At 36.8% G+C, this 16017-nt stretch overlaps 1 protein-coding gene across 1 annotated transcript in view; it reads right to left on the reverse strand.

Moving 5' to 3' along the window:
• PIK3C2G (phosphatidylinositol-4-phosphate 3-kinase catalytic subunit type 2 gamma) overlaps positions 1–16017 on the reverse strand; it is a 269311-nt gene that overhangs the window by 165850 nt on the left and 87444 nt on the right. The window contains exons 14-16 of the mRNA XM_072954194.1: positions 13927–14041; positions 8553–8683; positions 1347–1535 (exon numbers count right to left, since the gene is read on the reverse strand). Coding sequence (XP_072810295.1) covers positions 1347–1535; positions 8553–8683; positions 13927–14041 — 435 coding nt within the window. The remainder of the gene's footprint in view (positions 1–1346; positions 1536–8552; positions 8684–13926; positions 14042–16017) is intronic.

Below are 16017 nucleotides of genomic sequence, written 5' to 3' on the forward strand. Positions count from 1 at the left end.
ATGTGGTCAATTTTACTTGGCAAGGTCAAGTACAGATCCACAGAAGAAGACTTGTAAAAAGAGGAAAAGCTCCAAGTTCGTTCGTTCTTTCTTTTCTTCCTTCCTTCCTTCCTCCCTCCCTCTCTTCCTTCCTTCCTTCCTTCCTTCCTTCCTTCCTTCCTTTTCCTTTCCTTTCCTTCCTTCCTTCCTTTCTTCTTTCTTTCTTTCTTTCTTTGTTTCTTTGTTTCTTTCTTTCTTTTTCTTTCATTTTCTTTCTTTCTTCCTCCCTCCCTCCCTCTGTCTGTCTGTCTGTCTATCTATCTATCTATCTATTTATCTATCTATCTATCTTCTATCATCTGTCAAGGAAGAGTGGGCATCTGGGCACACAGTAATTAATGGAAGACACCAGAAAACTGAATAAAATCTTCAATGTGAGAAGCACAAGAAATGCAGGATTTTAAGATAATTTGTAAATTCTGTACTTGGTAGATTGAGAAGAACCTAGTCACTCTTACAAATAATAGAAAAAGAAAACCCTTTCTCCTCCTCTCCCACCTAAGAAGTTTTATAAAAGACAGTAATTTAAAATTAACCTAAATAAATCACTTTCTCTCCCTCTTTTCTCCTTCATCAGGACCTTGAGAGAGAATTCACAATAGAACTGGGTGTCACAAATCTTTTCTGACTCTAGAGACTGCAGGCTTTCTTCATGGCATCAGTGAGTTGATGCTATCAAGACAGACTTAAAATAGCTCTTCTTGGCTTTGAATATAAAACAGAAGCCCAGGAAGAACTACTTCTCCAACCAGACCAGACACCACACCTGTTCCCACTGGCATCTCCTTAACTAGAAGATGACATCATTACCTCACCTCACCTCCCAGCCCCATGCATTTTATTCTGAGAGGAGATCTAAAGAATATATAAGGGATGGGTTTTCTTCCTTTTATTCCTATCATTGTCATTGGCTTATTAATTGAATACATAAGCAGGGTAATTTGCCACACTTTGCATATTTCAAATAGTAAAAGATGTTGTTCCAATTTTTAAGAACTCTTTCTTTTGAGAGGAGAAGGAATAGAGAATTTTATTTTTCCCCATTCAATTTCTTTATTTCTCTAAGAGCAACTAGACTTTTAATTTAAGAAACTACGACCATTATACTTCAAGTTTAGTACAAAAGACACAATCATAGTTTATTTACTTAAAATTTATATTCATAGTTTACTTATCTAAATTTAATATCCATAGCTACAGAAATTGGAAACAAACAGAACAGCTATTGAATTAATCATATGGTCCTACAGTTCTCTTCAAACAAGTTGTTCTCATTAGTATTATCATGCCTGCCATGCAATTCTTACCTGGAAGACAAAAGTCCAAGTGCCTCCAAAGGGTGAGAAAATTTCCATCTTCTCAAAATGGTATGCATTTCTGAAACAGTTCTTTCATCCCATCCAGGGGCACTACCCAGGACCAAGGGAAGGGAGCAATTTTCATTATTGCAGTAGAAACGATAAAACCATAAGTATCTTCTCTTTTCCTCCGAGAGTCTGCAAAACCAGATTGGAAACTATGATTTACTGGAGTTTGCTACACTAATAAATGTTTGCTGTAAATACACAGTACAAAATGTTAGTCTAGTTCTTTGACTTTTATTTTAGAAAATGAGTCCTTTATCTTCTTGAGACAGTTTGATAGGTTATTTTCATAAGCTTATTTCCCACTAACTTTATTCTTTTGAAGAAAGGAAAATAAAATAAACTTCACTTCAGATAATTCATATTTATTTTTCCTCCCTCCTATCCTTGCCACTTTTTAAAAAAATGTCATTTTGGTTGGCAGAGTCTCTGTCTCCTTTAAGGCAGACCAAGTTTATCTGAATCTTGCAACGTGTACCGCTGAGAGCAGAGGTAATCAACCATTTACTTTCTTACTTTCTTAACAAATTAACTCAGACCCAAGTGGGCCTGTGAAGAAAAGGCATACTTTAAAGATGATATTCCTTCATTTCCAACTAAGTTTCATCAAAGGTCAGAGAAGTTTTTGCTCAAAACTTCAAAAACAAATATCTCAATTCATCCCTGGATTCTGGCTTTAAATTCTCAGAGTTTCCTGGAAGTTTGGAGTTAAAATGCCAGTGAAAAGGACTTCTTTAAATGCTCAAGCATTTCTCCCCGGAGAGTGGTCCCAAATGGGTCTAAATCTAGGACGAGGGCCACCGAGTCACTGACAGTTTATCATGTTTTGCTCACACTCCAGCAAAAGCATTCAGGACCACAGTTCAATTGAAGGACAGCATTTCTCACATGACAATGACAGATTTTCAACATTGTCTCTTCCAAACTGACACTCTGTTGCTAAGTTTAAATTAGCTAAAACTCCCGAGAAGGATAATGAGAAATATTAAAAAATTTTTAAGTATCAATATTTCTCTGCAATTTCTTTTGAAGCCATCTTCATCTGCAAAACGAAAGAACTGGATTACAGAGAATGATTTTAAGGTACATGTGGGGCTCTTTTCTGCTTTGTCGCTACCTTCCTCACCAGAAAGCCCTCAGAAGAAAAAAAATCCCAGCAACAAAATTATTACCATAGTATTAACACAGATTATTTTGTTTTACTTAAATTCTATTTTTTCCAATATTGAACAATGATATTTTTCCTTTTATCTATTTTTATTGAAACATAGTTTACATAAAAGAGAATGCAGATTCAGTTCTTCAACTTTTGACAAATGTATGTACCAAGTAAAAACCAAATTCGTTTCAAGATATTAAACGGTTTTCCTGTGCCACCGGAGGCAAGCACTGGTATGATTTTTTTCCATTCTAGATCAATATCAACTGTTTCCAACTTCATATAAATGGAATCATAGAGTCAACATTCTTTTGCGTATAATTTCTTTCACTCAGTACAAATTGTTTTTGAAATTATCCATATTGTTGAGTGTGTCAGCTTATTCCTTCTAATTAATGAGTACTATTTGTTTATGTGAATCTATCAGTTTGCTTATCTTTTCCCAAATCTGATGGACATTTGGGTTGTTTCCTATTTTGGGATATTATGAATAAAGCTGCTGTGAATATTTATGTGCATGTATTTGTATGGAAGTATTTTTAATTTCTCCCTGAAAGCACCTAGGAGGGGAATGACTTGGCTGATTGTCAGGTGTTTGTTTACCTTTTGAAGAAACTGTCAAACTATTTCCCGAAGTGGCTGTAATACTTTATTATGTGCAGAGTATGATAGATTCAATTTATGGCATTCTTGCCAACACTTGATTTTGCCTATTTGAAAATAGTACCCATTCTAATGGGTGTATAGTTTTATCTATAGCACTAATTTCGGGAGAAATAGAATTGTCATCTTAACAATAGAGATTATTCTAATCAATGACATGTTATATCCTTCCATTTACTTAGGCTTTCTTTAATTTGTCTTAGCAATTTTTTTTTACTTTTAAGTGTAGAGATTTTAATAGTGTAAACAGAATTTTTTAAAATAATATTTTTTAACTGGGATACAGTAGTAATTTGTACATGAATCTCAAATGCTATGATCTTACATAATCATTCTTCTGAAAATAGAGTTAGTTTTATTTCTTTCTTTCCAACTTTACCCATTTAAAACTTATTTTTATTGCCATAGTGCACTGGCTAGGAATTCCACTACAACACTGAAGAGGAATATTTAGACAAAAATCCTTGTTTTGTTTCCAGTCTTAGAGGGAAACACTCATTCTTGCACAATTTAATATGTTATTAACTCTAGATTCTTCCATAGAACTAGATTTAACTCAGAATTTTAAGGTTGAGGAAGTTCCATTCTATATCCAGTTTTGTGAGTTTTTAATCATGAATGGATATCGAATTCTATCAAATTTCTTTTCAAAATATATCAAGATGGTACGATTCTTTGTATACCTTTTCCCATTCTTTTAATTTTAATCTAGCTGAATCCTTATATTTAAAATATATGCCTATATATAGCTGCATAAAGTTGGATATTATTTTTGTAATGTAGGCTAACATTTTCTGCCTTTTAACTGAAGTTTTTATTCATCATTTTATTTAACAGAATATTGACATGGTTGGATATTGGTATTAATTTTTTTGTCCAAACTATTTCTTCTTTTTTCTGGTTTTCTTTTGGATTTTTAAAATTTTAAATTTTGTTGTCTTTTTGATTTTTAAATACACTCTTAAAATTTGGGGATGTGGCTTCTCTAGGGATCACAATATTTTTTTTAGCCTATCACAGCCAACCACAATTAATATTACACTACCCTATCTATAAGGACCTTAGAACACTACGCTTTTTTAAAATTTCTCATTCTTATTATAGTTGTTATACATTTTATTTTTATATATTACAAACCCAGCTGTACATTGTGATTTTTAATGGTTAATTATTTTTAAATAAATAAACAAATGTGTAAATAAAAATATTTTTATTATATACTTATTTTCCTGTTGTGGTGCTTTTCATTTATCCTTGTAGTTTTGAGTGTCCATTCAGTTATCACTTCTTTCAGCGTGAAGTATTTTCTTTAAGATTTCTAATAGTACAGACACGCTTATAATAAACTAATTCAGCTGTGTTTAATTGAAAATGTTTTCATTTTGTCTTCATTTTTGAAATGTAATTTTACTGAACATAGAATTTTAAGTTGATAGATTTTCTTTTCCTCTTCCAAAATGCAAGATAATGTTCTAATGTCTTGGCTTCCATTGTTTCTAAGGAGAAATCTGCAGTTAATGAGAAATCTGCAGAATTAGAGTTGTTTCCATGAATGCAATTTGCTGATTTTCTCTGATGCTTTAGGGAAAAAAAAAAAAAGGTATGTTTATCTTTAGTTTTCAGAAATCTGACTATAATGTGCTTAGGTGATGTGTGTGTGTGTGTGTGTGTGTGTGTGCGCGCGCACGTGCGCACGCATGTGCCTACCTAGGAGTTACTAAGCTTCTTTTATTTGTGAATTGATTTGTTTAATCAAACTTATAAAATTTTGGCTATTTTCACTTTAAGTATTTCTTTTTTTACCTCAATCTCTTCTCTCTTGTGTGTCCAATATACACATATTATGTTGCCTGATACTGTCCCAGAGGTCACAAGGCTATTTTCAGGATGTTTTTGCTCTTTCTGTACTTCAACATGTATGATTTCTGTTGCCCTTCAAGCTCACTGTTCTTTTTTCTTGATTATGCAAAATATTAAGCCTTCCAGTGATTTTTAAAAATTAGATACTGTTTTTCAGTTCTTAAATTTCCATTTTTCTACTGAGACTTCATTTGTTCACTCACATGTATCTTTTTATTTAAATCCATAAATGTCTTTATAATAGTCATATTGAAATAATTATCTGCTAACCTAAAAATATTTGGATCTGTTTCTGTTAACTGCTTGCCCCCATCCTGGGCTACGGTTATATGTTCCTCACTCTTCCTATGTGTAACATTTAAATTGCTGCATTGTTGAGAGCCTGCATTTTGCTGTATTTTGAGTGTTAGATGTTTTCATTTTTTAGCAGGCAATTTAATTACTAGCAGATCAGCTGGATCCTTTGAGGTTTGTTTGTACGATTTGCCAGACTAGGCCTAGCATGGTCCTTAATCTCAGGCTACAGCACACGTACTCCTAATATGCATCTTTCTGGTTTCTTTACTGAATGCCTGAGGCATCCTCTGATCCTTCTCCATTCTCACCAGCAAGAATTTCTGTCTCCCAGCGTTGCACAACTTCTACAATCTACATTTATTTCACGTCTCCCTGTAGTGCTTCTTTTGCAGTCCCTAGAAAATCTCTGTTTATGAGTAGCTTAGTACTCAGCTAAATATTTAAGGGGACCCCAGTACCTATGTCTGTGGCTCCTACCCTGTATATCTTCCTTTTCTCCACTATTATGCTCTGGAAATTTCAGCTGCCTCAGCCTCATTAAACTGATCTTTGCTGCTTTTTTTTTTTTTTTTTGGTTAATCTCAGCAAGACCTACATGCTCTTCTTAATTATACCTCCTGGAGCTATGATACAGAAAATGCCTGCGGGCTGAAAGCCACTTTATTCATGGGCTCCTCTCAAGCCCTGTCTATTCAGTTTCTGAAACCAGTTGTTTCATATGTATTTGTGTCATATTTCTTTAAGTCAGGAGGGTTAATCTAGTCATAGGTAATCTTCACAGCTAGAAGTAGAAGCATTTGTTTCAAAACAAACTTTTTGTATCTTATAGCCTGGAATTTTCTTTACATCAGACACATTCTTTTAGTTGCCATGAAGAAGGTATTCTTTCTTATTTTTACAAATTGTAAGGGTTCATTTTCATTAAATTTCACTGAGTCTGAACTTTTTGACTGATTACATTTGATCAATTTGAAGGAAGGAATAATTAAATCACCAACTAAATGATAAAATGTGGTATTTTGAAAATGAATTTAATCTGATTCTAACATAAGTTTTATCATATTGAAGGTTGTTCTCCATCTGTTTTCACAGTGCAGAATGAAATTGTACTCTACTGAGCATTAGTAATTGTATTTGAGTGGGTGAAACAGGAAAACGTTGCTTATTTTATGTATAAGTTATTCACTTAAATAGAAGCTGAAGTATAAAACCAGTTAAAATTCACTGGGGTTCATTTAAAAACACAAACCTTTAATAATTAAAGGTAGTTACTGTGCTTATTATTTGTTAGTTTTGACATTTTTAATATATTTAAATGTCAAAGTATAGTGCCTTTTTAAATTTTAAAAATCTGTCATTACAAATATATTAGCCTCTGATATGTGACACACTTAAATGTAAGGTTTTATACTTTTTAGTAAGGAGGGCAGAAAGATGCTTCACCAAGTTAAGATGACAGCAGTCTAGTATGACAATGGATCTCAAAATATGCGTCATGAGGACTACAAGTATCTTTCATCATTTTCAACCTTAAGCTAATTTTTCTACCACACTGTATGCAAAGGAACTTTATTCATTACAACATTTATTTCATACATATTACTCATCAGGCACAGTGTAGAGCACTGGAAATGTGACAAACAAGACAGGCAGCTTCTTTGTTCTCTCGGTTCTTATAAACTAAAGAGAAAAAAACACATTAATGAAGAAGATGACAATATATTATGTTAAGTGTGATGGCATAAAAGGTAGTAAGATAGATTGTAGAGAAAAACTTCGTTAGATTGAGTTGTCAAAGAAGGCCTCTTTGCGAAGATCACATTAAGAACTACAGGAGAGATAATTCAATCACGTGAAGAAGTAGGAAGGAGTATTTCGTGTAGAGGAAACACCAAATAAAAAGGACTTGAGATGGGAGAGGAACAGCACATGTGAAATATGTGAAGGAAACTGATGTCACCAGCTTGAAGTGAATGAGGAAAAGAGTAAGACGAGTTGAAATTAGAGACCAGGGCAGCAACAAGAGTACCCAAGATCACATTCAGCACCTCAGTCTGGAAGGTCTCAAACGGACTTCTCCTCCAGGAAAATGACTCTAACAGCTGCCCAGTTGATCAATTCAAAACCTTATATTCTTCGTTGACTTAACTTGATTCTTCCTGGTTTCTCAATTAGCTTAAACTCTATTTACTATTAGCCATCAAGTTATGTCTTCTCAACTTTCAAAATATGCTCACAAATTAAGCCATTACTACCAGCTTCCACTGCCATCACCTTAGTTCTGGTGACCATGACCTCCTGCCTAAAATATTATATCAGTTACTCTGTTGTACTACTTGTTTCCACCCTTCCTTCCTCTCCAATCCATTCTTCAATGTTCAGTCAAAGGGATCATTCAAAAAGATTATTCAGATCACGTTACAACCCCCTTCAAAACCTTTAAATAATTTATTATTGGAATAAAATGCTTTATTATGTTATACATTTTATCATAGTGTATATATATATATACATAGAAAGGGGGAGAGAGAGAGAGAGAGAGAGAATCTCTGAGAGAGAGTTGCTTTCTTAGTTTTATGCTTTTGGCATGTTAGTAACCACAACTTGTGGCTTAGATATTACCAAATAGTAAGAATAAATAGTGAGTACAAAGAGAGAATTAGTATTCTTTTGAAATTCTTCCTGAGTTTTTTTTCCCCTGGGCAATTACTGTTTGACAAAATTTAAGTACTCCTTAATTACCAATTTAGTGGTATTAAAACCTGATTTATGTCCGTTCTTTCTAATCTGCCATCATAATTAAATTTTTCTTTTTCCTGTTTACTAAAACATTATTCTACCTACTTGAAGGATAGTTGAGCAATTAATGCTGATATATATCCATCAGTCTCTGCTTTGTTGTTTTGAAGTGAATGCTTTCCAATCTTTTTATTTTTCCTTTGACCAAAGTTAAAGTTGCTACATGCCAGAAGAAAAAATAATCTTTAAAAAATATATAAAATGACTGATTGAGCTCCTACACATTAGTTGATCCAACAGGCGTGACTTTAGGAAATGAAAGGAGTTATGTGAGAAGGAAGGTTCCCCTTTAAAGATATGAGTGCTTCCAGCATGACTGATGATTTCGTGAACAGCAGGCAAAATTCACTCACAAGAACTGGGGTACTTACAGTAAGGGAGACAGTTTCTGCGCCAGTCTGGCAATATGTTTTAAACACTCTTTTGGTGGTTCTTCAAGATCACTTCTATTCTCTTCAGAATCCAGTTTCATATGCTCCCACTCAGTGGCCGGAAAATCAATCTAAAATAAAAATATGGTTTGCCATGTACTGAATGCCTGAAAATACATTATTAATTTAATAATCTCTATCTCAGATTTGTAGAAATACAGCAAAAGAAAATTTCTATTTTTTGTTTTTAGTTTTATTAGGTAGAATTATTATAGTTTGACTGACATATACATTATAGTGCATGTAAATACATACATACATTATAATATTCAGATCTGGTCATCCGAACTTCTAATTCATACTTCCTTATACATCTGAATATTGGCTCCTTGTGTTTCATTTATCCATTGCTTCACTTCCTCCCACAGCCTTCCCCATTTACACTTGGCCACCGTGGATCCCACTGTGACTTGGAATTCCTTGAAGTGGTGGCTGTGAATGTCCCTAGTGTCCATGTCCCACAACCGTGGCAACAAGGTGTCCGCGGGCTTGCTCAGGCCCCCATGATTCTGTCAGTTTGCTCAAAGAACTGCAACCTCAACTGCGGATGTAGTTTGGATATTATAAGGCACCCAAACATTAGACCGTAAGTTCAACGGCAGTTCAAGGGAAGGAAGGATGCCTACCGACTGGAAGGCAGTTGCTGTGAGTCTCAGGGAAGGAGCTGTGAAAGAGGGACCCATATGGCGGTCAGGAGTGAAGAAAAAAAGAATCCATGGTACATTAGGACACAAAATGTACTGTGTTCTAAGGATCAGGTATCAATAATAAGACTTTGTCTCCCTCAACATCACTGATAATGGAGGATAACCAGGCAATGAAATGTTAGGTAAAATAAAATACTTTGTATAAATAAGTATGGTTTAAAGAAAAGGACTGCTTACATAAAAGGAAAAACCGAGCATTGTGGTATCTGGATTCTAATAAGCAGACCAAAGTGCTAAGTTTAGAAATACTTACAGGTTTGGTTATTGCAGTGATTAGAGGTATGGACACATCATTAATGTAACAAATTATATTCCAGGTACTGTGCTAGATTCTGGGGGTCAAACACTGTCAATGTCCTCAGAAATCAAGAAGTCAATGGAAAGAAGTCATTGAGAAAGAAACAGAACGTGGTAAATGTGTTGATAAAAATCTTACTGGTCATTATGTGAAGACAGAGGAAGAGCACTTACTTCATCCTGCTCGGAGTGGAAAGAGAGGAGAGGGTAAGGGAGAGATTCCTAGAGGAGGGTCTGTGGATCTTAAAAAGTGAATATTAATACAGACACTAAGCCCGAGGGGCGGGCAGTGGGAGACGGGAAGACGGGAGACACATGGCAGGCAGGGAACAGTATTCAGAAACGCACATGAGGCAAAAGCAGGACAGTCCGTGTCAGAAACTACAACCTTTTCAGCGCTGCTGCAGCCTGAAGTGTCAGACAAGGAGCGGCAAGAGAAACGACGAGAGGGGGCTGCGCTTTAGGGCTTGCCCTTCATTCTCCAGGTGGTGCTGAGTTGCGAGGAGCGTACGCAGGCGGGTGGCAGGTCCCGATTTACTATTCAGAAGAGTCACACTGGTGGATTTGGGGTTGGAGAATGACAAAACTTAAGACGAGAAAAAGCTAAACTATTGCAAAGGAAGACGCAGCTGCTGAACGAGGGCAGATGAGGTGGGGAATTGTGAGGACAGACCTGAGGAACATGCAGGAGAGAAGCTGGCAGAATACAGTGTGGACCAAACACGACTAGAAAGAAAGAAGGAGGAGACAAGTCAAACAGGTGTATGTAGGGGCATGAACAGACATAAAGAATTCAGGTGGTGAAATCTATTTTGAGAGGATGGTGAGTTCCGTTTGGGATGTTTTGTCTTTGAAGCAGTCTACAGGATATCCGGGTGAGAATCTAAGCAGGCACGTGCCTGTATTTGTCTGAAGCTTGTGGTGTAAATGAGTCTGAACTAAAGATACAGACTTAGAAGTGAATCTGCAAAATACTGTGAATTAAACCTTAGAAATGAATGAGACCCAGCAATCCCACTGCTGGGTATTTACCCAAGATAAATGAAACATATGTTCACACACAAACTAGGATACGAATGTTCATAGCAGCACTATTCTTAATAGCCAAAAGGTGGAAACAATCTAAATGTATACTGACTAACGAGTGGATAAAGTGTGGTATATCCATACAATATATTACTCAACAATAAAAAAGAAATGAATTCTGATATATGCTACTACATGGATGAATTCTGAAACATTGTGCTAAGTGAAAGAGTCAATTGCAAAAGAACACATATTGCATGATTACACTCACACAAAATGTGCAGAATAAGTGAATCTATAGAGATAGAAAGTATGTTAATAGTTGCTTAGAGTTGCGGAATAGGAGGGGATACCTAAAAGTTATGGGATTTCTTTTTGGGGGGGGGGATTTCTTTATGAAGTAATGAAAATGCTCTAAAATTGACACTGGTGAGAGATGCATGTATCTGTGAAAATACTGAAAAACAATGAACTGCACACTTTAAATGTGAGGACTATATGGTATGTGACTTATATTTCAATAAAATGTTAAAAAGAAATTCTTTCAGGGAGAATACATCTGAGAATAGCAATGGGCAGCAGATGTAATCCTTGAGAACTGTCAACAGTGAGGCCAACAGAAGAAGGGGAGCCTGGGAAGAAGACAGAGAAAGGATAACGGGAGAATGTGAAGAGAAAGATGAGTGCAGTAACAGCAAAGCCAGGGGAGAAGTTTGTAGGGAAGAGACAGCACCAGAAACTGCAGAGAGAGGGCCAGCATGAAGGGGACTGAAAGTCACCACTGGATTTGGCAACTAGGAAATAGTGGCTTACCTGACAGCAGTTCAGTGTGGTGAGGACAAATAAACCAGAATACAGTGAATTCAGACGTCAACGGGAAGGTGAAGAAGTAGAGAAGCATAAAATAGAACAAGAGCAACATTAACTAAAATAACTCTGCTCGTAGTGCTTGAACGGTGATGGAGTCATTCTACCAGACTGTAGATGAGGAGAGGCAGGAAGCTGAGGGAGACCCAGATGATGGAGTCATATAATAATCTGTCTCCAAGTCTGAACTCACATCTACTTTGCTCTATCCACTGCCTCCAGTCAGCAGCATAGAACTTGGAAAAAAAAAATGACTGACTTGAAGAAATCAAGTTCTGTGACATAACATATCCCTTACCACACTTGGGGTAGCAATAGTGGGGTAGTAACTGTCCACCTAACACAGGCAATCAGGAAGTACTGACCTGAAAGAAGTCGGAGAGGCCTAGCACAATCCTTTCATTGTACAGAGGTGAAAACTGAAGGGCAGGTGACTTGTTCACGGTCATAAATTTTACTGTTTAAGAGCTAAAGCTAGATTCCAGATTTCCTCTCTCTCAGCTTGATGTCTTTCCCTGAGACCCGTACTGACTCCTTAACACAAACACTGGTTGCAGAACTTGCTTCTAATTTCCTCACCATCTCATAACCTTTAGGTTGAAAATTCTGCTCTAAATTTAGCTGTATGTAATTAGACCGATACTGGTTATTAAGGATTTTAACTTTAATACCTTAATAACTCTTACTACTTTGTATATTTCATCATCAATTAAAAATATTCTGAGAAGTTTCCCTCTCTGTCTATACCATTTGGAATTATTTTGTAAAAATAGGCTAATTTAACATTTCTGCATGCTGGTGAATGATTTCCATGTTCCCTCCTTTTTTTATAAGATAAATTCTGTCATGGCTCTAGGTCCCTACTTGGAATTCTATGCTGCTGTTGAATACTTGAAACTTGCCTTCAGATTCCAGTTGCCAGGATCTGTGTTCATAAAGCAGCTGCTCTCCTCGTCTGAGAAGAATCAAGGAGAGTTTCATCTGATAGCTTCCCTAACATCTCCCATCCCACCACTGCTGCTAACAACCCTGATAATCATAAATTCATATCCACAAAGCTCTGGTAATAGTCAGACTTGGAAGATTTTTGTTAAGTTCAGGTGTTTTGGATCTGGTGAGAAACAGTCTGATAAAAAGTGTCTATATCTTCTTAAAGAAAGTGAGTTGTCCTGTTACAAGGAAACAACTGCCAATCAGTAAGCCATCACATGCTGAGTGTCTATGATGCTGTGCCAAGGTCCAACCTGAACAACCATTCTTTTTTATCATCACGTCCACTGATCAGAAGTGAACTTTCGGCTACAGTCTGGGGGAAGGGGGCAGGGGAGGACTTCCTCCCATCTTTGGGGTGAAAGTCACATTTTTATTAGTGTTATTTTTCTCTTCCATTTCTTAACATCCTGCTGTCCATTTTGCTAAACTTTGTTCCTCACATCACTAAACCCTAATCTGAAGATTTTATGAACCTAGAGACTCCACTAGCTTCCTCTAGTGCAGTAATCCTCACCTGAGGGCAATTTTATCGGGAGAGATCATCTGACAATATCTGGAGGCATTTGTGACTGTCAGAACTGGGGAGGTGCTACTGGCCTCGAGTGGGTGAAGGCCAACGATGCTGCCAACGATCCCACAATGCGCAGGCCAGCCCCCACAACAAAGAACTGTCCCCTGCAAAATGCCTGTAGTGCCAGGGTTGGAAAATCTGTTCGAGAGCGTGCTGCTCGGGTTTTCCAGGGAGATGGAAAGTCCATATTCCCTGCATTTCCATGTATGGGCCTGGCCATGCTTCAGGGATCTGATGAATATGATCACTTAAAATCATGAAAGAGTGAGGAGAGTGAGAAAAAAATCCTCTCAGCAGAAAGGACCGAAGCCTGGAATCATTAACCACCTTTCACTCACGATCACAAACTGCAGCAAGCAGAGAGCCTCTAAGAGAAAAGAAGGTATGATGGATGGATTTTGTTTGCAGTTTCTTCCTAACTATCCAGCTAATTGCTAGTCATTTCAGAAACATACAACAAAAGGGATTTTAAGGAAACATGACACAATGCAGAGGCAGGTGTGAATAAGATAACAAGTTAATAATACACACTAATGACTGTTTTTAGACAATGGAAAGAAAAATGAATACGTATAATGAGTAGACTCATGGCAACACTCCATCCCCCTCCTTCATGACTGTGTTTGACGGAGAACGGCTTGAAATTGCTATCATAAAAGCTAGGAAAGAAGAGCCTTGAGAATACTTAATGCAAAATAAAAGCAGAGAGGTTTCACAAATCCCAGTAGGCTGCAGAAAGAGAAGACTATTAAAATGTGTGATCCTGGAAGAAAATTGTTTCTGTAATTGACAACAAGCTACTTATCAACCAATACTTGCCGTGTGTACTTTCATCTCATAGCCTGCCACTTACCTGCAGGGTCACTGGCGACGGCTGGCTTATATCCCACACTCCTGGAGCTATCATTTCTATGGGAGGCTCACGCTGTAATGTCATGCTCAACAGCACAGATCCGGGAATAAATCTGCTGCAAAAGACAACACATACAGGCAAACAGACAGAAGTCATTTCCAGGGCTTTGCTCTCATTATCTATAATTTTCTGAATAAACATAATCAGCTATTTCAGTAGCTTCACTCAGTAACTAGAAGAGAAACAATATTCCATAAGCCTAGGTACTGATTAATGGTTCATTTCTAATACACCACACGCATGGCTATGTTCATAGGTGCCTATGTTTGTTTTCACATGAGAAAACTGTCTCCACGATGGTTTCTAACAAGTAGCATTTATTAGTTTCCAACAGTGCTGATTACAAGATGGGACTAAGAATCTCAGATTTATACTCTCGGAATACAACTCCCTGAAATCAATGAAGATGTTAACTCTCAACATTTTTTGCTCCATCAAGTGACTAAATTCCCTGGGCATCTTTAAAGACATGAGCTCTAAATTTATAGAAGGAAAAGATTTAAATTAGCATATGATCTGCAGAATCAAAATAGTTGTGGGACTTCATGGAGGAAATGGTTCTTTATGCACAAACAGAAAGATTATTCATATTCTGAATATTTAAAAATATGTTATAAATTACCATAGTTTATGAAAGTAAATACAGGAAAGACTTCAGACAGGAAGAATTCACGGATAGTTTTAACAGTTTCAGTAACATCCAAATCCACAGATCCTTATGGGAATTAAAGAAGAAGTTATACCTGGCTTGTATATACATTATTGGTAAAATGTTCCAATGGTCACTGAGAACAGTCTTTGATTATAATATACCAAATTAAAACCATAAAACTTAAAGTCAACAAAATTAAAGTTCATAAAGAACTTTATTACCTGAGTCTTTTTGAAAATAATTTACAATTCTACCTCGCCATTTAACACACAGATATACAAAATACGAAGAAAAAATCCAACAAATAAAGCTTTTTAAACCCTTAGCCTCCTGAGGCCTGCCTTTTTTATATTTCATATCTAGAGATATTGTTAGAAAGGACCTGCCCAAAGGAGTATAATTTCAAACATTACTGGGCAGATGTTTTTATATGATCTAAGAATAATCTTTTAGCAGGATGATTTTAGAGTCTTTTTTCCCTCTTTGTTCTATTCCTCCCTCATCTGGAGAAACTTGTTGTTGGTTTTTTTTTTTTTTAAGTATAACACTACCAGGGGCCAGAATTATTAGCAAGCTAGAAGTTAACTCAATGAGGTAAAGATTAGAAAATTATTACTGTGATTTTTCTCTTTTGCCTTTCAGAGTATATAACCTTTCCCCAAATGGTCTGAAGCATCTATCTCTTGGGAGAAGTTTTGGATTAGCTTCAGCCAGAATGCAAAAAAGAGAAGGTCGAACACTAAGCTTGGAAGGCTGACATGTTCATGTTCTCCATGGCGTTTACAGAAAATATTCCTGTTCACAGTAAAGAGTTAACAGGGGTGCGGAAGGTGATGTGGCACACTGGATGGAGAATGGGGCAAAAGAAAAAGCCACCACTTTCTGGCAATTTGGGATGGCGGAAGCAGAAGACACAGAGTGAATGTGGTACATAGAGGTATCCCAGTTTCGCCCTCTTCTGCCTTTGGAAGGCAGACGGAGAGGAGTGTTAGAAGCGTGAGTACAGCACAGTGCTGAAGGCTGGGGGGCGGGGGGTGCTCCATTTTGTCCTCCATGTTTCGGATCCTGAAAGAACATCACCTCTTGAGCTGCTCCTGTGCCAACCTGTGGCGTGACTTTAAACTTGAGGCCATGTGGTATACAGGCAAAAGGAACTCCTATCTTTAGCTTTATTGGGTCTTCTTTGGTTTCTGTACAGAAGAGATGGGATCTAGAAACAGCTGTGAAAAAGAAACCCCTGTGAGGGGGTTTTTATAAAGGAGGTCACAGGGTGGGGACAAAGGGCCTCTGTAATAAGGGCATCTGATAGGACCATCTGAGCTGAGGTCAACTGGGAGTCCCAGGTAAACTTCAGATGGGTCTACGGTGCCTGCGAGAGC

The sequence above is a fragment of the Vicugna pacos genome, chromosome 34 (genome assembly GCF_048564905.1).
Source record: "Vicugna pacos chromosome 34, VicPac4, whole genome shotgun sequence".
Taxonomy (NCBI): domain Eukaryota; kingdom Metazoa; phylum Chordata; class Mammalia; order Artiodactyla; family Camelidae; genus Vicugna; species Vicugna pacos.